The 26,530-nt window shown below is 40.7% G+C and overlaps 1 protein-coding gene across 1 annotated transcript in view; it reads right to left on the bottom strand.

The window, feature by feature from the left end:
• The window catches only part of JAZF1 (JAZF zinc finger 1), a 161,503-nt gene extending 135,883 nt beyond the window's left edge, over positions 1 to 25,620 (bottom strand). Inside the window, exon 1 of the mRNA XM_058183484.1 lies at positions 25,176 to 25,620. Coding sequence (XP_058039467.1) covers positions 25,176 to 25,524 — 349 coding nt within the window. The 5' untranslated portion in view covers positions 25,525 to 25,620. The remainder of the gene's footprint in view (positions 1 to 25,175) is intronic.
• Between the last annotated feature and the right edge of the window lie 910 nt (positions 25,621 to 26,530).

Here is a 26,530-nt window from a genome sequence, read left to right as displayed (position 1 = left end):
GAAGCCTGAAGATGACGAATGAGACTTTGTCGAAACGTCGCCAAGACACTTCTAATTTTACACGGGAGAAAACCCGAACAACCAAAGACCTACATATATATACCCAGATTGTTGGGGGCAATAAGTTGCCTTTGTATATAATATACAAATGGATGAAGACTATTGCTTGACATAATGTAAGCCGCCCTGAGTCTTTGGAGAAGGGCGGGATATAAATGCAAAAAAAACCAAAAACCCACACATACCTATACCATACAAACAAATCATAAGACAGAAACTTGGTTTGTAAATATCAGAGGGGCCACAGTAATATAAAAGAGAATGAAAGTTAACTTGCAGGAATTTTTCTAAATTAATTTTATTTGTCTAACATAAAAATTCTAAAAGATTAAGTTACTAACAGCTGGAGATCTGCCCCTGTAAATTGTTTCCAATCCAGTAACTGATATCTGCTTTTCTGCTCTTGGAGCCAGTATGTGTTGCCCTGCCCTCTGCTGTGTGAAATCAAAATAGCAACAGAAATGATACTTTTATTAAGTTAAATTTTAAAAGGATACAATTTTCCTTCATCTTAAGTATGTAGGCTGCTTTCAGGGGTTGTGGAGGCTGAGAACTTTGGAAATCAAATCTTTTCAAAAAATATTAATAAACAGGCTAGCATATGATTGATACCTTGTGCAGATTACCAAGAAATACAAGGAAATCCTGTTCAAAGTTACAATGGCATTGAAAAAAAAAAGACTTATAGTCATTTTTCAGACTTACAAGTGTTGCAGCATCTCCATGGTCATGTGATCAAAATTCACGGCAACTGACTCATATTTATGAAGGTTGCAATATCCTAGAGTCATATATTTGATTTTTGCGAACTTCTAACAAGCAAAGTCAATGGGAAGCCAGATTTATTTAACAATCATGTTATTAGCTTATCAACTGCAGTTATTCACTTAACCAGTCTGGCAAGAAAGGTCATGATATGGGGCAAAACTCATTTAACAACTATCTTGCTTAGCAACAAAGATTTTGGGCTCAAAGTTGAGGACTACCTGTAATCAAGTCCTGTATTTTTTTTCTAAATCTTATTGCAATATGCATACTCCTAACAGACTGTCATTTTCTGGTTTTGGTACAGGCAATAGAAATATGCCAACAGCACAAGATACGCTCTACAACCCCTTCCTGATATATTTTTTCTTAAAATGTTCTTTGCTCTTGTTAAGATTAGTATTCAAATATATATTATCTATACAATTTAAAAAACCCAAATATAATTCTTACTGCAATCATTGAAAACGCTGTTATATATTTAGTGGCAAAGTATAATTCCTTCTGTAAACATTTTGTAATTATCCAGCATACAAAGCATAAAGACAGGTTTATTAGACAAAAGCAGTAATATATACTTGTTGACATATATTAAGACTATTATTTATAATATATAAATTCTTCTTCTTCCTGAAAGTTGTTATCTACTTCCTAATCATGCTTTTATTTTCTTCACTGCAATGTTTTTAGAAATTTGGAAGGATTAAAAAGTACTGTGAAGATTTTTATTGAATATATGGACACTTTGTTCTTCTTTTAACCATCATAATCATTTTTACAGTAAGGTTTGTAAGTTTTTACATAAAAACTTCATTGAGGAATGAGAAGTGAAGAAAGTTGAGAAAAGTTCATAAGCTCATCAACCAAAGTTGCTCTTATCTTCCAGACCAACCTTTTGGCAACTGAGAGAAACAGTTAAAGAATTTGTGGTAATAGATGATGAACAAGATGTTCTTTGTATATTGGCAACATTTCAGTTGTTACCTAACTAGGCCATTGTAGTTATTGTTGATGATAGATATGAATGCCAGCATAGTGCATGCAACACCCAGAAAAAGATTGGGATAGTGCATCAAACTTGTCATCATTCCCTAATCATAGCTGGAAAGCAAACAACTGAATACCAACTATTTGTTGTTTTGCCGGTATATATCAGAGGTGAAATCCAGCAGGTTCTGGAAAACTGGTAGCGGAAATTTTGAGCAGTTCGGAAAACTGGTAGCGGAAATTTTGAGTAGTCTGGAGAACTGGCAGATACCATCTCTGGTTGGCCCCAGAGTGAGGTAGGAATGAAGATTTTGCAGTATCCTTCCTCTGCCATGCCCACCAAGCCACGTCCACCAAGCCACCACTATGCCCACCAAGCCATGCCCACAGAACCGGTAGTAAAAAATTTTTTTATATGTATGTATGTATGTATGTATGTATGTATGTATGTATCGAATGAGAGCAGTCTGCCGTAGTGGTTAAGACATCAGGCTAGAACCTGGGAGACTGTGGATTCTAGTCCTACCTTATATACAAAGCCATCTAGGTGATCTTGGACCACTTCAAGTTGAAAAACTTTGCCAACAAAACTGCACGGACAGTTTTCTGTTCAGAAAATCTGCAAGAATTGGACACTATTGAACAGGAAAAAAAGGACCAAAAGGAACAAAACTGCTCTGTGAATCACCAGGACCCAGAAGTCCCATCTACTTTTCCTTAGTGATCTCCTGCAACCAAACCAAGTGGAGAGGAACATGTTACTTCTTCTCATTCCCAACATAAAAGAAAACAGTAAGTTGATGATCACTGGGAAGAACAAGAGATCAAAGCTTTCGCTCTTCTTACATAGCATATTACACTGTCATTGGTGCTAATGGAGGGAAAGAAGTTGTCTATGAAAAAAAAAGTGATTTGGCAGGGAAGAGGATATTTTAGCTTCCCCTGTAGTGATTTTTCATTAAGATTGGTATTTGTCACAGTTAAAAACAGAATGTACTGGTTAAAAGTGAGGGGTTTTTTTTCTAATCAGAAGGCTTAAAAATTAACAAAGGGGAGGGAATCCCTCAATCCACTAGGCAGCCCCAGCCATAAAATCTAAAACCAAAGGTGAAAAAGTCCTTCTGGTAAATATCCAGGGACTCAAACAATCACAGCTATTCAATCTAGTTAGGATTGAGTCAATTTGTTCCGCCTCTTTAACTTTTAAGCCTTCTGATTAAAAAAAAAAAATCTCACTTTTAACCTTAACATTTTAACCTTAATTCTTCTTTTTAACTGTGTTTTTAGTCTTTAGCTATAGGAAATTGCTCTAAGTCGCTCAAGTGAGATGGGTGGTATAGAAATTTAATAAACAAATAAAATTTTGGGCCAGTTGTATCTATATGGGGCTGCCTCCAAGTGACTTGGAGGCAGCCCCATATAGAATACATTATAGGAATCTGTGCATAAGGTGTGAATGGATGTCTGAAGGGACTCGAACAATCCAGGCAACAGTCAGTTGGAACATGATGGATTTCTGTGAAAGTCTTCTTAACCAAAGCTGTCACCTGCTCCTTAAAAAGGAGCTGTAAGCACTAAATCATAGGCCTCATTTTAGTATTACATCTAGATCAGATTTGAGCAGATACCAGCTTGATCAGATTTCATTCCTGCTACTGACTTGGTGTTTACTATAAGTTAAATTCTGGGCCAGATAAATTTACAGCACAGAAGAGATATACTTGTGGTCTGAATGAACTTATTAAGTATTATCTTTAAGAAATCCCAGATATCAGTGAAGCATCAGACAACCAGAAGAGGGCAAGCATTGTCTTTCAAGGGCCGGATAGCTCAGGCTGGTACAGCCTGTTATTAAGAACACAGTAGCCTGCAATTACTGCAGGTTCAAGCCCGGCCCAAGGTTGACTCAGCCTTCCATCCTTTATAAGGTAGGTAAAATGAGGACCCAGATTGTTGGGGGGGCAATAAGTTGACTTTGTAAAAATATACAAATAGAATGAGACTATTGCCTTATACACTGTAAGCCGCCCTGAGTCTTCGGAGAAGGGCGGGGTATAAATGTAAACAAAAAAAAAAAAAAAAAGGAAGAAAAGGATGATATCTGGGAAATGAACCCGAAGATTTTTTCAACTACCACAAAATGTATTGAATAAGTGGTTGGGCCTAAATAATTTCTTCTAGCTCTGTGATGGAAGAAACTATTTAGGACAGTGGTGGGTGTGGTATGGCTTGATGGGTGTGGCAGGGAAAGGATACTGCAAAATCTCCATTTCCACCCCACTCCAGGGGAAGGATATTGCAAAATCTCCATTCCCACCTCACTCTGGGGCCAGTCAGAGGTGGCATTTGCTGGTTCTCCGAACTACTCAAAATTTCTGCTACAGGTTCTCCAGATCCTGTCAGAACCTGCTGGATTTCACCCCTGATTTAGGACCAACCGCTTATTCAATATAAGAATGCAAGTTAAAGGACTCACAATAAAAAACTATCTTCATTCCACTTGAAGGGGAGCCAACTATTTCTCTGGAGAATTGGTTCCACTAACTGAAATTATTGTAGAGTTGGGGTTCAGATCAAATTCAAACATGACTTTTTAAATTTAATACTTTATTTCATGTCTTGTACCTTGAGTTATAGTCAATAGGACTTCTTCAGAAAATGATGGCTTTTTCCTCATTAGGTATGTTAAAATAGACTTTTTTTTTGTTTTCTGCTGAACCTTGTTGAGTATCCTTTAAATCCTTTTGGATAGTCACAATTTCTGCTCTTATTTCATCCAATTTCTTGTCCATATTAGATAACTTTTCCAAAATTCTCTCCATCTCTCCAGCAGTTGGTCTCTGACCTTTTGCCATTAAGGAAAAAAAATACAAAATCCTCAGGCAGGCACAGTATCCTTGTAATTTCCTCCGGATCCACCAGGGGCACTCACAGGAGCAACGAGTCCAGAGTACAGTTAGTCAACCAGGAAGCCGAAGGAAGTGATGTCATCAAAATTCTCATAGTGAAGGCGGAAGCTGGACGCCACCACTGTTCCCCAGAAGGAGGGGCCTCAAACCTTCCCTCCTAAATTTCTCCATCACCTCTTCTCTCCAGAGCTCCACAAAACCGGTAATCTTCTTATTTAAGTTCTCCTCTCTCCAGAATAACTCGTGCTCCTTCCAACCGCAGGGGAGAAAACCCCCGCACTCCGGGCACTCCACTCACGTTTACCGATATTCCCTTCCTTCTCCTCCTCAATTCTTCTCCGTGCCCTGTTCACCACCAGGCTGCTGCAGTTATAATCCAATGCCCCGTGTCACTGGCACAGCGCCCAGGCGACGACCAAAATAATGGCCGCGCCTGAGGCCTCGAACCCCGCCGAGCCTAGGACGCGCCAGCATCGGTCCCCACAGTCCTGTATGTCGGCTGGGAGACCCTGGCGAGCCGTCCGTGCGGCAGGTGTCCTTTCCGAACCCCCGCCCCCCGGAGGGCCTCGGCGGCGGCCGGATTCGGGCGCTGGAGGCAGGAGAAGCCTTCCAGACGTCCGTTGCCGCTGGATACCGGAAGTCGTCTCCCTCCTATTTTGCATCTTGATAACACCAATATTATGTTAATAAGTATTCTATTTCTATCCTTTGTTTTTGGACTTGTGTTGGGGTATGTATGTGAACTACACAAGATATAAAATGTTGGAAAAAGAAAAATATTTTCTTTTAGAAAGAACTTCAGTAAAACTATGCACTCATATTGATGGGTAGTTATGTACCATCAAGTTTTTTTAAAATTATTTAAGTTTTTTATTTTTAAATGGGCCTCTGTGGCTCAGACTGCTAATGCAGTCTGTTATTAACAGCAGCTGCCTGCAATTACTGCAGGTTCTAGTCCCACCAGGCCCAAGGTTGACTCAGCCTTTCATCCTTTATAAGGTAAAATGAGGACCCAGATTGTTGGGGGCAATAAGTTGACTTTGTATATAAATATACAAATAGAATGAAGACTATTGCTAACATAGTGTAAGCCGCCCTGAGTCTTCGGAGAAGGGCGGGATATAAATGTAAAAAAAAAAAGTATATTAGTATTAAATGTATGAACAGTGTGGTTTCTGGGTGTTAATTTTGATACTAAATATTAATATTGACAATTTCAATCATTTTGCATTAATTATACTTTTTATTCAAAAGTTTTGTAGTCAAAAAGGTTTATACAAATACATATCAGGTATGGTAAATTTTCATTTTCTTATCTAAAATAAAATTTTACTCAAATTTTTAACACATACAACAGCCATAAGGCAAGCAGGTGACACAGTAGCTAAGTTTGCAAATTTTAAATACGTAATAAAGAAGAGTCAAGAATAAACAGAATATCGTACAAAGAGAATAAGGAAAACCAACACAATCCCAAATATCTTTATCACTTCCTAGTTTTGGATCTCAGAACTCTGGGTTCAGCCTGACCCAACTCCAGGGCCGCAACAGCGGCCTTCAGCCCCATGATCTATAACCTCCCTTCTTCAATTCCTGGGTCATCTGATTCCAGGAAGGCTTTGTGTTCCTCCACATAGGCCGTAGCCTCCGCAATTGTACTGATTTTTTCGTAATGCCCTCCCGGAAAATCATCAATCCCTCTGGCATCAGCCATCTGAAGCCCACTCCCTTCTGGTACAATTTGCTTGACAAAAATAATATTTTCTTTCTTTTTCACGTACCTGTCTGGGAATCTGCCTCAGAATGGCTATCTCCCTGCCCCTGTAAATCAGTGCCCCACTCCTATGTTTTCTAAGAATTTCATCTCGTCTCTCTTCTCACAAATTTGACATGAACCTCTCTGGGAACTGCATGCGTGCATATTATGAATTAACTCTATAAACTCGATCCACATCCCAATTCATGAAATCAACACCTCTCCCAAGAAATTCTCCCAACAATTTAGTCACAACATCTCTCAAGTCTTCTTGGTCCACTTCTTCCAAATTTTGAAACCTAAGGAAATAAGACATTTTATCCATCTGTGGTCAAGCACAGCATTGCCTGTCGTCTCCTCTCTTTTCTGCACTGCCCATCTCACCCTCAAACCTTCCACTTTCTGCTTGTTTTCTGCTGAAACTTGTTGAGTATCCTTTAAATCCTTTTGGATAGTCACAATTTCTGCTCTTATTTCATCAATTTCTTGTCCATATTAGATAACTTTTTCCAAAATTCTCTCCATCTCTCCAGCAGTTGGTCTCTGACCTTTTGCCATTAAGGAAAAAAAATACAAAATCCTCAGGCAGGCACAGTATCCTTGTAATTTCCTCCGGATCCACCAGGGGCACTCACAGGAGCAACGAGTCCAGAGTACAGTTAGTCAACCAGGAAGCCGAAGGAAGTGATGTCATCAAAATTCTCATAGTGAAGGCGGAAGCTGGACGCCACCACTGTTCCCCAGAAGGAGGGGCCTCAAACCTTCCCTCCTAAATTTCTCCATCACCTCTTCTCTCCAGAGCTCCACAAAACCGGTAATCTTCTTATTTTAAGTTCTCCTCTCTCCAGAATAACTCGTGCTCCTTCCAACCGCAGGGGAGAAAACCCCCGCACTCCGGGCACTCCACTCACGTTTACCGATATTCCCTTCCTTCTCCTCCTCAATTCTTCTCCGTGCCCTGTTCACCACCAGGCTGCTGCAGTTATAATCCAATGCCCCGTGTCACTGGCACAGCGCCCAGGCGACGACCAAAATAATGGCCGCGGCCTGAGGCCTCCGAACCCCGCCGAGCCTAGGACGCGCCAGCATCGGTCCCCACAGTCCTGTATGTCGGCTGGGAGACCCCTGGCGAGCCGTCCGTGCGGCAGGTGTCCTTTTCGGAACACCTGGCCCCTGAGGGCCTCGGCGGCGGCCGGATTCGGGCGCTGGAGGCAGGAGAAGCCTTCCAGACGTCCGTTGCCGCTGGATACCGGAAGTCGTCTCCCTCCTATTTTGCATCTTGATAACACCAATATTATGTTAATAAGTATTCTATTTCTATCCTTTGTTTTTGCACTCCTAGTGACCACATAGATACTGTGTTTCCTCAAAAATACTATCTACTTACCTATGAAAGTAAGTCCTAGCTTGATTTTTACATGTGCGCACAATATAAGCCTTACCCCCAAAATATGCCCTAATTAAGACTCCGCCCACTCCAAATTAAGCTAGGGTGGAGATTGGGGATGGAGCTGCCCTACTTACCTTCAGACAGTTGGAGCAGGCCTTGCACACCCCGATACCTGCCTTGCCGGCCCACTTTTTCTGCAGCCAGCAAGGCTTTCCTGAAGGCCTCTGCAGCCAATAACAGAGCTCCGGATCAATCAAGATTTTCCCCATAACATGTTAAGTTTGGCCAGGCCCACTCACTCCGCCTGAAGAGGCTTGCTACCATCCCCGTCAGACAAGCAATTTCAGCTGGCAGGGTCTAGAAGAACAGCTTTCTGTGGTCGTGTCCTATATCACCCCCAACCTTCTGGAAGAGCATAAAAACCTAGTTTAAGAAATGTGAACGTGTGAAAGAATCCATGGTCAACATCCATAACTACCTTTATTACGATGCTGATAATTTCTTCAGTCTACAACAGAACTTTTTTCCAACTTGTCAAACTGAGAGAATTAAGAGGTTCTATCTTTCTTAGAATTTTGCAGGATATGGCTACATTTAAAGCAATTTAAAACATTTTAAAGTATAATTACTGCATGACTAAATTACATGTTCCTTTAACAATTATAGATAATATAATTTCCTAAATGTCACTACAACGCACCTACCTCCTAATTGATGGGATGTAGACAATAATATATCAGATTGCAAGACACTCTTTATTAGAGATCCTAAACTGCTTAGCATAAAATTAATCTTTGAGTTTGTGACATATAGGCAAAAGATTCCCAAACTGACAGTTTTGACCTATTACTAGGGATTACCTATAGTCTAAACAAGGCTGGTAATTTATTCTTTTTGTCTTAGTAAAAAACATTGTGTGAAAACTTATTGACCAAAGCCATGATATTCTGGTGATGACCACAATGTATAGAATATTGCAATTGAATATATAATAAAGATCATGAATTAATGCATGAAAAAGGAAAAAGAAGAAATCTCGAGTATCTGTGAAACAAAGACAAGAGGAACAGTATAATAAACGATGTGAATAAAATATGATGTCCTCTAGAATGGAGTTAATACATTCATAAAATTGAGATGGCAGATTTAATTATGAAAGGGTTAAAATGTGTGTAAAAAATCAGTTGGTATGATTTATATTGCGGGGAATGTATATGAAAGCAGAAATTATTTTTTTCTGTTTCTTTTTGATACTTTCAAGTCAGTTTTGACTGCTGATGACTGCCTGGACATTTCCCTGCAGTTGTTTTCACAACATTTTCAGAAATGGTTTGTTTTTTCCTTTTTCCTAAGGGTAAGAAAGAATGTCTGGCTAAAAGTCACCCAGTTGGTTTTGTTCCTAAAGTAGGACTAAAACTCATAGTCTTCAGGTTTCTTGTCTAATACCTTAACCCCTACACAAAACAGATCCTTAGGGGTTCACAGATTGGCAGTAATTCTATATTATGTTTAGTGAATTATGATAAAAAAAAATTGGATATTTTGAGAAAAATAGTGCAAAAATGCTAATTCTATTAGGTGACATGACTGGATGTATAAAAATAAAACATGATACAGAAAACACGAGCGGGCAGCTTGGGAGTCTAGAATGAATAAAAAAGCAAACCGTTTCTAAATGTCCATTTAGAAAAAAAGTTTCATCTGAATTATTTAGCACATGGTTCAACATTGAGTAAGGAGTGACATGAGCTGAGGGATATTCCTTTTGTGTTATAAATCCATTTTTGGAAATACCGGTACGTAGAAGAAATGCTTGTGACATTACAAATGTGTTGGGTCAGGATATAAATGGGTGTTTCCTTTTTTAAGTCAGTGGTGCAGAATTGTTAATCGGAAGCCCAAATTGTTTGTAGGAGTATACATTTGAAAACAAAGACATCAAAGTCTAAAATAGTCACCTTTAATAGGGAAAATGGATTGAAGGATTGCAAGTTGGACAGAAATAGTGAAAAAATAGACAAGTACTAGAATGCTTATTAAAATTGGGAAAATTAATTGAGACATACTATCAAAAAGACAGTGATTAGTAGAAGGTCAGTTGTAAGCAATGACCATCTTTCGAAAGAAAAAAAAAGTCAGAATGTACTTTATTTGTTACATGAAAGTAACAGTTGGATATGCCAAGAGAAGGCTAAAATTTGAAGGCAATAGGAAAAGTGCATGAAAGAAAACAGAAAAGAAAAGGATTAAGGATGAATGAGCAATGAATGAATTTATATGAATTGAATACAAAAGTAAATAAATAGCAAGTGGTTTGATGAAAAATATTTTAATGAATTAAAAACAAATACATAAATAATGAATGAAAAAAGAGAAAAGGGAAGCTCAAGAAAAATACTCATTTACAGGAAGAACGTTTTGATAAATAATCTTATGAACTAAGCATAGGTTGGAATGTAGACAACGTAGTTTGAGGCTATCTAGACCTAAAATTTCAAGCCTGGTGGTATAGGGAATTTTATTTCAAGCAGAATATTTAAGAACTCTTCTAGTAAAGTATCTCTGGACCCCTTCTAATGTAATGATGTCTGAAATAGAGCGAGGGTTCATAACTGTTCTATGAACTCAGGAAATCAAGGGTAACCGGAAAGAAAAAATCTGGAAAGCTACAGTGAATGCCAGTAGGATAAATTAGATTTAGGTCTAACCTATTGTCACCAACGACATTTAATTAATTTTGTTTCCTATTTCTCATTCCCTTTCCGCATAACAGTTTATCTTGAGAAGCAGCAGCATGATAATTTGTAGGGATGATAATTTAACGAGGACCAGGTGGAGAAACACTGAACTGCAGTTTGTTTTTCTCTCCCTCCATGAGTTGCTGAAACTGTAATCTGACTTCTTGTAAATATAAAGTAAGCAAAAACTTTAATTAAAGCTTCTACTAAGTTTGGCACTAGTCTCATGGACAAGAAAAAGATTCATCCCCCATATATCATCAGTGGGATCATCCCTAGCTGAGAGAAAAAAAAAATCCTTAACAGCTGCCCAATCCAATTATTTCTGAGAATGCTGCCAGTTTGGCTGACTATCTGATTATTGTTTTAGAGAGGTACAGAGAATTATATTAACTCCTGACTGCCACGGATTGGGCCAAGAAAAGTGACTAGTCTTGAGCTCCTTGTTATGATGCAATTTGTAACATGAAAGTTCATAACATACCAGGACTTACAACCCCAGATTTTCTGTTGTTAAGCAAGGCAGTTATTAAATGAGAGGCGCTCAATATTATGATCTTTGCACTGTTAACTGAATCGCTGCATTTGTTGTTCATTTGAATCATGCAACAATTAAGTGAATCTGGCCTTCCTTGCCTGCGCTTGTTGGAAGACAGCTTGCAAAGTCACAAATGGCAATCACATGACCCCAGAATGCTGCAACCATTATAAATCCATGCTGGATGCCAAGCACCTGAATTTTGATTATATGACTGTGGGGATACTGCCACGATCATAAGTGCAAGGTCCCTTTTTTCAGTGGTGTTAGAAAGGTCACTAAATGAATGATTGTAAGTTGAGGGCTTCCTGTATATCCATAATTATTGATGATGCATTTGAAAGAGAAAGTGATTCCATTTGGAATAAAATTAAAGACCTTAGGAAAATAATATTTGTCTATCAAGAAAAACACAAAATGCTTGAAACAAAAACAGTTGTGAAAAATTGAAGGGGACACAAAGGAGGGGACATTGTATCAAGCACTAATACAGGTTCAAGGCTGACTGTACACAAAAAAGTTCAGAGTGTTGAATCTTCCATTCAGTTAATCAGCAGCCTCTAGTGGCTATTACAAAAAAAAAATGTTTTCATGAGGTTTTTCGTCTTAAAGGACAAATTCACCTTTGTTTTAGCACAGAGACAGCCACTAGCTGTTTCAAGGGGATATGTCACAGTGGTGGGTTTCTACCAGTTTGCCCCAGTTCGGGTGAACAGGTAGTGGAGGCGGCAGGCTCCGCCCAGCCACCCTGACATCATCATGGATGCTCTGCGCATACACAGAAGCGCCACACACGTGTTCCCAGTTCCGAACCAGTAGCAAAGGTAAGTGAAAACCACTATTGATATGTCACCATATTTATCTAAAATTTAGATTGATATGTCACCATATTTATCTAAAATTTAAATAATAAATAAATCTACCTGTCCACCCACAGTTGAAGATGGTCCACCAGCTTAAAGATGGTTTATGGGGCTATGTTCTGAAAGTAGTGCCTTTCCTTTTAGTTTGCTTCCAGATGCAGCAGGAAGAAAATGTATGGTATGTGGCTGGATGGGAGGACATGGCTTAAAATGGCAAGCACCATATTCGTATAGCACCAAGTGATTTTGCTAGGTTCCTTGGGACTATCCTCTTCTATCTGGTCTATGAATCTGTTATTTTTACGCTTTTCAACCTTTCTTCTGTGAAGGAAGAAAAAACTCCAACTTTTCACAATTGTATTTTATTTTTTAAAAGGATTGAGTCACTGGATAAAGTTCTGAAGTTATCACATTTTAAAAAAATTGATTTTTTTTTTAACCTTAAAATGAGTTTACTTTATCAAGAAATGGAAGAAAAGATGGAGGAGATGGAGGAGATTTAAGATTTGAACATGTTAATGTATTGTTAAATTATACTTCTAAAATATTAAAATTTAATTCTGAAGAATTCTGGTGTTGTTTATCTTTCAAAAGATTGTTATGTGATTTAGCCACAGACATATACACCCGATACTTCAAAGACTGACTTATGAAATGTGTGCATTCTCAGCATTGAATTACCATGAATTACCTTTTTTAAATCATGAAAGAAAGTTTAATATCATTCAATATAATCAAGATTACTTTTTTTATTTAAAAACTTAAAAACAGAAAGTATATCCTGAGCTAGCATATATTTTGCTTTTTTACAGTCACATATATTGTTTTCTTTGTGGTAGTAAATCAATGAAATAAAATGTAAGATAATTTCATGAGTAATCTTACATTTCATTTGCATTTCATAATTTACAACAGCAAAATGAATTCATAAAAAGGACACTACATGTATTTACATTTTTCATAAAAACATAAACTACTTAAGATTTTCTCCCTGGCTTCAGAATTTCCAGGAATTATAAATTTCTGCATCTTTAATGTTTTAGTTTGGATTGCTACATGAAAGAGAGGGTTTCCCTCAATTACTTAATTGTCCTCAAATCCTACCTTTTGTAAAATTAAGAAACTGATGTCAAAGACGTCATGTGTAACTTAGTTCCATATAATGTATCACTTTCTGTTCCCTTAGGGCAGTGATGGCAAATCTTTTCGGCACTGAGTGTCCAAATTGGAGACCAGCTGGCTGGTACGCATGCACGTGCTGGGCACCTGGTTTTTGGGTTTCCGGTGCGCGCATGCACACTGGCTAGCTGGTCTTCGATTTTCTGGCATTCTGACATGCACAGAGATCAGCTGGCGGTGTACATGTGTGCGCCAGAATCCCAAAGACCAGGTGGCTGGTGTGCGCATGCGTGCACCGGAAACCCAAAGACACGGTGGCCAGCATGTGCATGCACACCGGCCGGCTGATCTTTGTGTTTCTGGTGCTCTGGTGCGCACATGTGCATACCACATGTGCATGTGCACAGTTTGAGCACTCGGTGCTGAAAAGGTTCGTCATCACTGCCCTAAGGGAACAGAAAGTGATAAACTATATGGAACTAAGTTATACATGATGTCTTTGAGATCAGTTTCTTAATTTTACAAAAAGTAGGATTTGATAGCACAGATCCTCTAGGGAAGGAGTGGAAAACTATGGCCCTTTTATGACTTGCGAATTTTAATTCCCAGAATTCCTGAGCCAGCCATGGCTCACTCAGGAATTCTGGGTGTTGAAGTCCTTACGTTGGAGTTGAAGTCTTCAAGTTGAAGTCCTCAAGTCATAAAGACCTATAGTTCCCCACTCCTGTTCCAGAGGGAAGGGGAAACTTGATGAGGGGATGATTTGTAAGGTGTGGCTAGAAGAATGACTCTGAGGAAAAGCTTGAAGTCCTAAACCTAGCAAAACATTTAATGTCAAAGTAAAAGGTTTGTAAGTATATATAAGTAGTCCTCTGCTTATGAAAACATTGTTAAGCATTGCTGCTTACCTTGAAGAAGTCTTCAGTCTTGAATTGAGAACTTTTGTACAGTAATCAATTTGTCTTCAGACTCATATTTTTATGCAAGTTAGTGAAGCTACAACTGCAGAGAATTAATTGGCTCATCTGTATCTGTTTCCAGTTGCAGCCTCAGGTATACTTTGAGTATACCTGAGAGTACTTTGATCATATTTTGACTTTCTCTTTTTAGAACAGTATAGGGGGAGTGCCAGCTATCTGTCAGAAGCAGCACTTTGCTACTGGTTCGGGAGTGTGAGCGTGCACATGAGCATGCACAGAGGGTCAAATGATGGATAGTGGGAGCCTCCCGTCATTGGTGCTACTGGTTCGTGCGAGCCCGATAGATCCGGCTGAATTTCACAATTGGTCAGAAGCCTTTGATACCCTCTATCAGGTATTTTCTGACCCTGCCTCCAAGAAGAGGAACGGTATGGTTCTGAAATGGTATCTTCCTTTCTCAATGGGTGATTCTCTCAGTAACCCAGAAGCTTCTATGTTGTATGTTATAGCCTATATGACACAGAAACATTTGGAATACCTTTCGAATCACCTATTTCTAACAGTATCTACATGCCCAATGAGATCTAGAAAACCGGGCTGTGTTTCCTTCTTTCTCAGAGGAAGTCCTTTTCAATTGCTACCTTCTAGGAAATAACTTTCCTCTGAAGGAGTCCTCCCAAACTTATTAGAATTTTAAAAAACCTAAGAATGAGGAAGTAGCAACTATTGTTCTTTTTTGCAACATGGTGTTTGCTTAATTATGCCATTTATATTTAATGTTAATAAGTATGCTAATGGTAGAGTTTTATATTATATTATGTCAATAATTACTACAGCAGCTTATAAATTTAGTAAAGAAATAAAAATAAGTCTCCAAGTTCACTTGGGGCTTTACTGCCAACTTTGCCTATATATAAGCCTGTTCTCAATTAAACTAGAAAGGGCTTTTAAGAATCCTCCAACTTTGCATGCTTGCCCAGGCAACATGGAAGCCATCTTAAAAGTTGGCTTGTTCTCTACTTTGCTTGGGCAAGTCAGCTGGGGATTTATCCAGGAAAACTGGAAGCAGGTTTTGAAAGTAATGGCCAAACTGCCAGAGCTACATAGGCAAGGCAAGAGCGCTTTCAAAACTTGATTCTATTTTGCAAAAGAAAAATAATTACAACCCCCATCCAAGCTGTTCACAACTTCCCAGGTCACATTCCATCCTTTGAGAACTCCTGATAGCACACAGCTATCAATTAAGGGTATAATAGGTTTTTCTGGAAACGGAGATAAAACAAGACCAATTAAAAGTGAAATAATGCTTCTAATTTATTGGCAAGCAATATGACACTGTTGAATACCGTATGTCCCAGACACTTTCCTTGATTTAGTGGTTTCTCTGCTCAAACTGCCTCTAAACTAAAAATTTAAAACTTAATAAAGTGATGTGCTGCAAAGAAAACAGCAGCACGTAGCTTAATATTTACATGTAGCAAAAGCCTTGAGACCCATAAAGTTCCAATTGGGATTTTTTGGGGCGGGAGGAAGGTTGTAGGATGCCTATTATTTAATAAATGGGGACCTAACAGAATCCCAGGACTGCTGTTTTGTAAGGATGCCTTGTTCAATTCCAAATGGCCCCAAAATATTGCCTATTCCTGTTGTGATACATGTAACAAATTCAGCTATGAAACCAGCACAGCTTTAGTGGAAAAAGTACAAATAGAAGCAGGAATTTGGTAGGGTGGCCAGAATGAAGGAGAAACCCTGTGGGAACTCTTTTCAGAATGAGATCTATTGAGCCATGGTGGCACAGTGGTTAAGAGTGCTGCATTGCAGGCTAATTGCTGACTGCCAGGGGTTTGATTCTCACCAGCTCAAGGTTGACTCAATTTTTCATCCTTCTGAGGTTGGTAAAATGAGGACCCAGATTGTTGGGGGAAATATTCTTACTCTCTAAACCATTTAGAGAGGGCTGTAAAGCACTGTGAAGCAGTATATAAGTCTAAGACAAGTGTTGTCAACCCGTGGCTCCTGAGCCGCATGCGGGTGTTTGACCCCTCTCCTGTGGCTCCCTGCCGACCCAGTCACACAACTGTGTGCCCAACGTAGCCCAACCTTGCTAACACGAGGGCTGGTGGGGTGGGAATGGGATCTGGGAGGAGGGTACAACAGAAAGGGGGACAGGTCCCCTGCTGAGGAGCGAACACAAGCTGCAGCAGTGGCTTTGCAAGACAACCCACCTCCTCCTCCTCACGCAACCCCCTGACCAGCGGCTGTAAGGCAAGGAGGGCGCGCACGAACAGGGATACCCATCTCAAGTGACAGCCGGGCTCGGCCAAAGCACAGCGAAGATGCATGGAGGGAGTGGGATGACCAGCTGACTGTCTTTGGTGTTCTGGCTTTCTCTGAGCCTGATCCCTTGGGTGGGCATGTGAGGTTTGGTGGGGCCAGCCCGCTTTTCCTGCTGCGCTGAGCTTCTTTACTCCTCCAGCGGAATTGATTGAAAAGCATCCTCTGGGTGGTGAACGTCCTCTGTGCAAGATTTAAAGCCACCCAGAGGATGCTTTTTAATCAACTTCGCCGGTGGCACCACTCTGCTCACTTGAGGTAGAGGCCCCGCAACAGCTGGCCAGTGGGTTGTGTGATGAGAAGAAAGAGGAAGAAGGTCATCTTTGGCAAAGCCACCACTGTGGCTTGTGCTCACTCCTGAGCCAGCCTGGATTTCTGAGAAGTTGCCAAGAAGAAAGAAAAGGAGTAGTGAAGAGCCCCAAGGAGAGCACACCGAGTTGAACTCTTTTTCAGAGAGAGAGAGAGAATAGACACAAAGACAGAAAGACAGACAGACAGAGGGTGAGAGAGAAAGAGGGAAAGAAGGAATGAGAGAGAAATGAGAAAATGATGGAGGGAGAGAACGAGAGAGGAAAAACAGAGAAACAAATGAGAGATAGAAGGGGGAGAGAAAGGGAGGAGAGAGAAATGAGACAGAGCTGGAGGGAGAGAATGAGAGAGAGGGAAAAGAGGGAAACAAATGAGAGAGAGAAGTGGAGAGAGAGAGAGAAAGAAAAAGAAAGCAAGAAAAAGAGCGAGAGGGAGGGAGAGGGAGAGGAAAAGGAAAGAAAAACAGAAATGAGGGAGCGGGAGGGAGGGAGACAGAAACAGAGAGAGAGAGAGAGAGGGACCCATTTTCTACAGAAGACACTGGAAGCCAGAAAACCTGGGCAGGGGTGGCTGGGAGTGTCATGTGACTGGGTGGGAGTGATCTTGAGTTGGCCACACCCACCCAGGTTTTGTGGCTCCCATTTCTCCCAGGGAAATGGATCCAAATGGCTATTTGAGTGTTTAAGGTTGCAGATCCCTGGTCTAAGAGCTATTGCTATTATTAATGCATGTTAGGGATCATAGATAATTGTATGGGAAGAACACATGTGCAACCACAGACATGCAACATTCCTAAAGCACTTCTGGGCATCAATGCACCCTAAAGTAAAAATGACTGCCCATCAAAGAGTATATCTAACCAATTCATATGTATATTTCAGTTATACATAATAAGCAAACATATGTATAACTGAAAAGAATAGCAAGCTATTCATTGTATGAGAAGGCAAAGCTGCAATGTAAGATACGTAATATGGCAGAAGACATAGAACTTGAATAATTATTTTCACTCGTGAGAAAGAGATTGTAAGACTCAGTGCTGTACAGAATTTATATTGCATATACCTGAAGACATTTGTTCAAGCTACAGCTCAACAACGTGTCAAAACATTCTATGTATCAATCCACTATTAAATATGGGATTAATAAAGAAATCACTGAGCCACTTGAAACTGAGTGACAGAGTTTAAAACACACATTACTGTTAATGTAATATTAACTCGGAAGATAACCTGTGACACAGTCCTGATTGAAGTGTACATTTGTTTTCCTGCCTGTAATTAAGACAAAGTCTTAATTACAGGCAGCTGATTAATGCTAGTTGGAAAAATGGACTAAATAAGTACTGAGTTACAAAATTCGAATGAAAAGAACATTCACACATGAAAAATATTTTTAAAGACCTCAAAGGCATTAAAGCTATTCTCTGGAAAAGCCCCACATCCCTTCCCCCTCCTTCTCTCTCACCTCCCCTCTCTTTCACCCCCCCCTTCAAAATCAGATAGGCCTGATCATAATGCTCTTTTGTAAGACTCTGGAAAATTGGATGCTTCCTCAATACTGAGTTGGAGTATTAAATAAGTTTCTCTCTAAGGGACATTGTGCATTAGTTGAAATTGATGTGCATTAATTTTTCTAATTTTTTAAAAATTATTTTGCAACCTTCCAGAGACATAGTGAGTTTAACCACCATGCAAAGTAAAGAAATTGATGAGTCAATGAATGAATAGATAAAGTACACAGATAAAAAATATTTTAACAATAGCAATGTAGAAAGTTCGCTGAGAGAAAAAAGGTCCAAGCAACTTCTTTAGTCTCTGTTACTTATCTGGTAAAGAAAAACAAACCATTAGCTATAAATACTGTTGGGGAAATCTAAATGAACTCTGGTACATTGGCTAGATTATAATTCTCTAGCAAATGGCAGTTAACATCTGGCAGAGCTACATTTATGTTTGCAGTATGGGGAACAAGGAGAACGGAGAGGGGAAACCATTTTTAATAATGACATTCAGTACCTAGGCAATTATTGTTTTTTGATGTTTGCAGTTCATAATTCAGCATTGAGTTGTTGTGGCAGGTGGCTCTGTTATCAAAAGGGTTATGATTGTAGCATCAGTCTGAAATACATGTTTATGGAGATTCTCAGTCATCTAATGTGCCTACCGTTCCTGTCCTATTGTTTTTCTTTTTTTCTTCATATATATACATATATATATATCTGTATGATAGTTACATATATTGTTGTGACAAAAATAAATAAAAAAATAAAAATAAAATAATAAAATAAATCTAGCTCATGGTTGTCGTGCTTTTTCCAAGAGGCAACTGGACTTTCTTGAAGCTTCTTGGATGAGAAGTGAAATGTCTTCAAAAAAAAACAAGGAAGTCCAGTTGCCTCTTGGAAGAAGCATCTTGCGTCTGAAATGCTGCTTTGTGTGCTAACTTCCTAAATTGCTTTTCGTATATCTAAGGCCCATCATAGTGGGGTAGCGAGCTCCTATTACCACACTGTGATCAATGGTAAAGGATTATGGGCCTCCAAACTAACAAGGAGGTTGGTGAGTTATGTGATGCACTCTCTGCTTTGTATTTGTGCTCCATAAGAAGTGGGAATAGCTTCCACTTATCCTATTAAAATAGTTTGATGACTCTCAGCCATATTGGACAACCAAGACAAAACCAAAATCTTCCTACCCACACTTTCAAGATGCTCTATAATAAACCACAGTGATGAAAAATTAAAGTAGAAGAATTAAAAGTGAAGAATTAAAATTAAGATTGAATAAAAATTGAATTGAGAGGAAAAGCTGCCAAAAATCTTAGAAAAAGATTTTGGGACTCAAAAGAGAGAACCAAAAAAACCTATTAATTAATGGCAGGATAGAAGAAACTGAACTGCAGGTCATTAGATGGAAGTTTGCTAAAAACAGCTTTAGTCTGAAGAAGGCAAAAAGTCTGCTAATTGGTGCACAGATAAAGTACTTTCCTATAAACAAAAACTAGCTATTCAGTCTTTGTCCACAGCAAGCTACAATTTCAAGAAGGCAAATTGGTTGAGATCGTAGGGGCCTCCTTATTTACTGGCCTTGGAGTAGATTAAAAAGATAAGCAAGGCAGTCTTTTAACAAGCAATTGCCGGACAAGTAGAATAAACTATAGCTTGATAAACTGATGTAGGAAAGTGTATATTTGATAAAGCAGACTTTATGTGTGCATTTTGCATGATTTATGCATTTTCTGCATGCATTAATTGTTGAGTATTATGTGTATGTATTTTACACACTTTATATATGCAGAAATGGCAGGTGGATTTTATGCCCTTGCATAAGGATACAGTGTCTGAGAGATTCAACCTAGAAATAAGGAGAAATTTTCTGATAGTGAGAACAATCAACTAATGGAACAGCTTCCTTTTGGAAGTTGTGTGAGCTTCACTGGAGGCTTCCAAGAAGATACTGGACTGCTGTCAGAAATGGTATAGGGCAGTGATGGTGACACCAGTACCCAAACTGCACATGTGCGCATCCCAAATTAAAAGTGTGTGCACATGAAAGTGCTGACATATGTGCATGCACTGACATATGCGCATCCACAGACATGCATGGATATGTGCATGTGTGGACATGTGCGTGTGCATGTGTGGACATGTGTGCATGCACAGCAGAAGCCCGTAGACCAGCTGGCCGACAGGAGGTGGGCATCCCAACACAGGTGGTGCAGCAAGAGGTTTCCCTTGTGAGCTTCTGTTTCGTCATTTGCAGGGAAACAGAAGCTCATGAAAGAAACTCCATGGAGATCTGACCTGGGGCAATGGCGCACGTGCTAGCAGAGAAAGCTCTGTGTGCCATCTCTGGCACACGTGCCATAGGTTCACCATCACGGATGTAGGGTCTCCTGCTCCGGCAGGAGGTTAGACTAGATGACCTACAATAGCCCTTCCAACTCTGTTAATTTGTAAGTAATTTATTAATTTGTAAGTAATTTATCTATCAAATACATAAACAGCTCAACTCGAAAACATCTCTGGGCAATTTCACAAGAATAAAAGGCAAAAAAGAAAAGAAAGAAAGAAAGAAAAATCTTATAGGAAAATAAGTACAATACTTGTCCCAATGAAACATTAATTTCTATCACTAGCCCTAGCAGTGGGTTGAATGAGGGAGCATGTAATTGTCCAGGGTACATTCTGTCCCAGAGGACAGATGCTGCAACAGGTAAAATGCACTTCTTGGATACCATTAGATGGCACTGCTTGAATGATGGGATCCCAAAACTATTGACTCTGCCTGATCACGTAGGACAAGCAACTACTGAAGGAAATGTATTGTCCCTCAGAGAGCTAGACCCAAGGTCACACAGGGCTTTATAGATAACAAGCAACACTTGAATTATACTTAGCTTGTTGGTGACCACTGCAAAGATGCTACATATCTGGCCTGCTCCTGCCACTGCCAAGACACTTCACTGTCTTCAAGTGTAGCCCATGTAGAACGCATGCAATAGTCCACTCATGAAGCAATGAAGACATGGGTGACTAAAAAGAGATGCTCACACCCCAAGGCAGAATTTTTTTTTGCTGGTTACTTAAATTTATGAGAATAACAGCTGACAAGCTCTATAACAAGTGAATATTTTGGTAACATTAAATAGGCACTTCTGAGTAACACTGCTTCCAACTAGTGTATATTCATAAATATTATCATGTCAAATAAATCCATAACATAAAACGATTGCCTATTTTAGGCTACCCTGTTATTGCATATCAAATTGCAGTGTTAAAATATTAACACTTATAATTTAGTCAGTGTGAACTCAGCCTAAAAATTGGAGCAGTAATTTATACCAGGATTCCAGAGGTGGAAATTACTCATTACTTCTCTCTCTCTCTGTCTCTCTCCCCCCCTCCCTCCCCCCCTCTGTATGTGTAATATAGTAACAAATTAATCTTTCCCAGATCCACATTTGTAGCAAAGAATAGTAGATTGCAGGCCTATTTAGGAGGTCCTGGACAAGAATGAGTAGCAACAGAGTAGTCCATTTTAATGTGCTTTTAACACTTCTGCTTGTCCAGAAAATGTCCAATACAAGAATAAAAATCCTTCTAAGTGTGATCTTCTGAAACTTAGGTTTTCTACTCATAGTAAGGCCTTAGATATGGGACCAGATCCCAAATTCAGCTTGGGCTCTGCAAACTACTCTAGCTTTGGGTATTTTCATGTTTCAAACATCAGCAGATAAATATAATATTCCACCAATACCATTTATTCTCTTTCTCTTTCTTTTAGAGATGAACATTAGTCCATGTTTCAGAAGGCAACTTTTAGGGTGTCTCCTTCTCTGTGTTAAGAGAGGAGCTAAAACATGTATTGGTTTTATTGATTATGGAAAATCAATGTAGTGTGATTAACATAATATTAAAAATAATCAAAAGATTTAAAAATTGTTTTTAAATTTATATATTCTGGCATCAAATGCATTATACCATCTTCTGAAATGGACACCTTTAACTTCCTGGCCCAGTTTTTAATGTCTTCTGAAAGGGTAGCAGGATCAGGACCAAACAAATCTTGAGCAGTGGGAGATCATTACTCCAAAGGGTAGATACTACCATGGAAAAGTCTATGTCCCAGGTCCAACCAAATGACATTGGTGCACAGATGGGGCTTAGAGCAAAAAATGTGTGGAAAAGTATGTGGAATGGGAGTTCTAATGGGAAACAAACAATGCTGCAAATAACTTGGTCCTGTAGGAGTTTATGGGTGATAACCAGCACATTGTATTGCATGTGGGCGTCATTATAAAAGCAATGGTGCTATAAGTGATATACTGTAATATTCCCATAGCTACCCATGTGCTGCATCCTTCAGCATGAACTTTCTCACCTTGTATAATGGCCTAATTAAAGGATAGGGTATCTGGAAAAAGTGTCACATTTTTCTTCTAGCAGAGAATGTGTACAAGTATGTAAGTATACATCTATAACACATAAACCCATTGAACCAAAATTTGTATTACTGAATGGGAAGAAAATGTGTACGGTATCAAAACCGACTTTACTTTCACTGGCTATTCTTTCCTCTCCCTGTTGAATCTCAATGGACTCCAGTCACTACAAATGCTCCCTACACTCAGATCTTCCCTCCCCACCACCGAGTCTGATTGACAGTCACAGTAAAATCCAATGCAGCCTTTAGAACACTTGCTTACTCTTTCTCTTGATTCAGTGGGGATAGTGTAGCATAGTGTAGCAATTATTGTTGCTTGTGTGAGGTGAAAGTAAGAGTAAGATGCAGCTGAATAATTCCTTCTCATCACTGCATTGGATTAGTAAAGATGAAAAAATCAGCTATTAATTACAGAATGATAGCAACTCTAGATGGTAAACTGGGTCTTAAAAAGTGGTGGGCTCTATGCCAGGATGTTGACCTGATCTTGACAAGTAAGATACAGGACTGAATTCCATCAACTTTGAAACAAAATATATTGTATCATGAATATTAATAATATGGGAACTTTGGAATTTTCTCTAACTGCTGAACGGTCTAAGCATGCAGCTCCCAATTATTCATCAGAAAGTCCTCTGAAATCAGTAAGACTCCTTGAAGCTGCCATTCTGATTTCCTGAATGCTCTGTTGGCAAACTGCCTGTTCACCTTTAATTGGTTTCACAAAAAATTTCAGAGTTTTTAAAAGTGAGTGCATAGTTTTAAGTCCAAGTCTGGAATTTACTTTAGATAGACTTTTCGCTTTATCCTCTTTCTGCCCTCTGTTTAGGCCTCTCTTCTGAGAATCATAAAATAGAACAGCATGTCCACTCCACCATTAGAGGACAGCCTAATGTGGCACTTGGTTACATTTTTACTGAATTAGTATAGCTTGCAAGATCGAGATATAAAGTCAAAGCAGAACAAGTACTTTTAAAATGACAAATCTTTATTTTGCAGCAGTTATATAACTTCATTCCTATATGTCCTCCTCCCCAACAGTTTGCAGGCTGTAAGTTTAGAAAGCAAGAAGGTATCCTAAATAATTGCTAAACCTCCTGCACAAGATTTTAACTGTTCCCTGAAGTAATTAAGGGAGTTATCACATTTTCTATTACCTGTTGGTCTTATTTTTAGGGCATTAGTGGATTACAATCTGAAATTATTTTGGAATCACCCTCCAAAATTCTCATTTCATTCACTTGTAGGCATTTAGATAAAGGAGCAGCAGTTTAGGTAAAGGACCATCATTTTTCTGGGATTTCCTCCTGAACTTTATTAATGTCTGTTTGAAAATAGATTAAGAAACTAAAAGCCAACGCCCTGAAAAGAGAACACCGTTCTGATTTCCCATCAGCAAGTTCACTCTGGCCGCCTGAATTTCATAGTGGGCGCCGTTTCTGGCCTTTTCAGAGAACTGGGAGGGGGGGACACTTTGAATTCCAGAAGCATTTGCTTGGCAGTAGAGGAAAAAATGGGGGATACTATGCTACAGGTGACGATCTAGTCGTGCTCATTCTGCAGCCTGCAGGTCTTGGCTTTGAGGCCCAGTTCCCACTGGAAACAACCAGAAACCAGGCAAGGCGGAGTTAACCGCAGCTTCGACCGTGCACTTCCCACACCCTTTGCCCCCTCGCGTGTCCCGCACGGCCGCGCTGACACTGCGCCAGCCGGCAGCTTTATAGGCAACTCCTTCCGCACCGTCGCCACCCCTGCAGCAGCCTCTTAACCTCCCCGCCTTCTGCCGCCGCCAGCGCCCTCCAAGCGACGTCCGTCCGTCCGGCCTGCTTGGCTCGGCTCGGCACGGCACGGCGCCTTCTCCAACAGTCCCCTCCGGTGCACGGTGAAGTCGGTCTGGGGATGATCGGCAGTGAGGGGTCGCGAGCTAGAGCGCGCCATCCTAGCCTCCACACCTAGCAACAGCTCTGACAGGACGCAGCCGCCGCCGCCGCCGCCGCCGTTACAGCGGGAGGAGGAGGAAGCGGAATGGCCGCCTCGGCGGCGGCTGCTCCCTCCCCACAGTCCTGACAGCCAGAGCCGGGGCGGAAGCAGCAGGCGGCGTGCTGGACTCGTCCTCCACCTCCTCCGGGTCTCGGCGCTCTACCGCTGCCGTCTTTGCGGTTGCATGCGCCTTGCAGCCACCCGGCCATGTACCTCCTGCAGCTACTTGCCGCCGCCTTCCCTCATCCTCCCCACCCTCCAACACACCCACCCGCCCTCGTGCCTGCTTGACTGCCATCCAAACCCGGCACCCCCTTCCCAGTCAAGCCTCTACCCTCATTCATCCCACGCTCGATCCCGGCTGCAGTCCCACCCGCTCCCTCGACCCCACGCCCCTCCTTTCCCGCTCCGCACTCCATGCCGCTGACGCCCAATCCTCCGCCCTAGCGCGGCTTGGGAGTGGGGTCCCTTTCCGCCACCGCCGCCACCATCCCCGGGCCGGGTCCCCCCCACCCCACCCCCGATGCTCCCGCGTCACCCGGCTGCACTGGCTCACCGATATGGTTGTCTTCGATGTGCTCGATGAGCTCCACCAGGGTTGGGAAGTGAAGTCCGCAGCCCCCGAAGCGGCAGGTATTGGAGAAGAAGGAGGCGGCGGCGATGCCTGTCATGGTGTTGCATGGAGATTCCTCCCGCCTCCGCCTTGCGGTGCCTACTTTGCCAGGGCCGCCGGCGGGAACGGGAGAGCCAGCGAGAGGAGATGGAGATCGAGCGGTCGAGGGAGGCTGGGGGTTGGGAGGAAGAAGAGTAGGAGGTGGCGGCTGCAGCGTCGGGAGCGGCGGAGGGGAGGGACGGGCTGCTGGGTGGGGGGAGATGAGGCAGGCGCAGCTGGGAGGAGGGATCATTGCCGCACTCGAACAGCTGGGCAACCCCAGCCGTCGCTGCCTGCCTCCGCAACGGCAGCCTAAGACCCGAGCCACGTTGAGCAGTAACTGTTCCCGGCGACGAGCGACCAGCAGTTTTATGAGCTGGGCGGCAGCGTGGGCGCGGAGGGGAGGGGAACACAACAGTTGGGGGTGTGTCTGAGCCTATTCCTCAGTAACTTCTTAAGTTTTTTTTTTCTTTCCACACGCTATAGAAAGATATCTGCAGGAAAAAGTCCGGCGTCCCACTTCAAAAATGAAAGTTGAATAGCTGGAGCTCGGATTGAGGCTCAACATAGTCAGATCCTGAGTTTCAGTGCTGAAGCCTGCTAGGGGCACAACACTTGTTTCCCCTCCCCCCACATAGATCATCAGACACTACATATAAAATATTTAGGATATAAAGTTATTAAGGTAATTTTCTGGAAAGGAAAAAAAAAGGTTGTTACAGTTTTTCGCCATCCAACTTCACAGCATTTCAAATCTTCCTGCTGCTGGGGGAAGAATTTATATAATTGATAGTGGTCCAACACTAAATTTAATAGCTTAGAGATTTATTTTATTTATTTGTTTATTTTATTTATTTATTTATTTTGTCACAACAGTATATATAAGCATAAGCATGAAAGTAACTATATAATATATAAGCATATATATAAACATAAGTATGTAATAACTATATTAATTGGATATAATGAAAGGAAACAATAGGACAGGAACAGTAGGCATGTTTGTGCTCTTATGCCCGCCCCTTACAGACTTTTTAGGAATGAGGTGAGGTCAATAGTAGATAGTTTTTGGTTAAAGCTTTGGGGATTTTGAGAAGAGACTACAGAGTCATGTAGTGTGTTCCAAGAATTAATAACTCTGTTACAGAAGTCATATTTTCTGCAATCAAAATTGAAGCGGTTAACATTAAATTTAAATCTATTGTTTGCTCTTGTATTGTTGTGACTGAAGCTGAAGTAGTCTTCAACAGGAAAGACAT

The sequence above is a fragment of the Ahaetulla prasina genome, chromosome 4, assembly GCF_028640845.1.
Source record: "Ahaetulla prasina isolate Xishuangbanna chromosome 4, ASM2864084v1, whole genome shotgun sequence".
Classification (NCBI taxonomy): domain Eukaryota; kingdom Metazoa; phylum Chordata; class Lepidosauria; order Squamata; family Colubridae; genus Ahaetulla; species Ahaetulla prasina.
The sequence above is the reverse complement of the archived record's forward strand: the minus strand, read 5'-3'. Positions and strand labels throughout refer to the sequence as shown.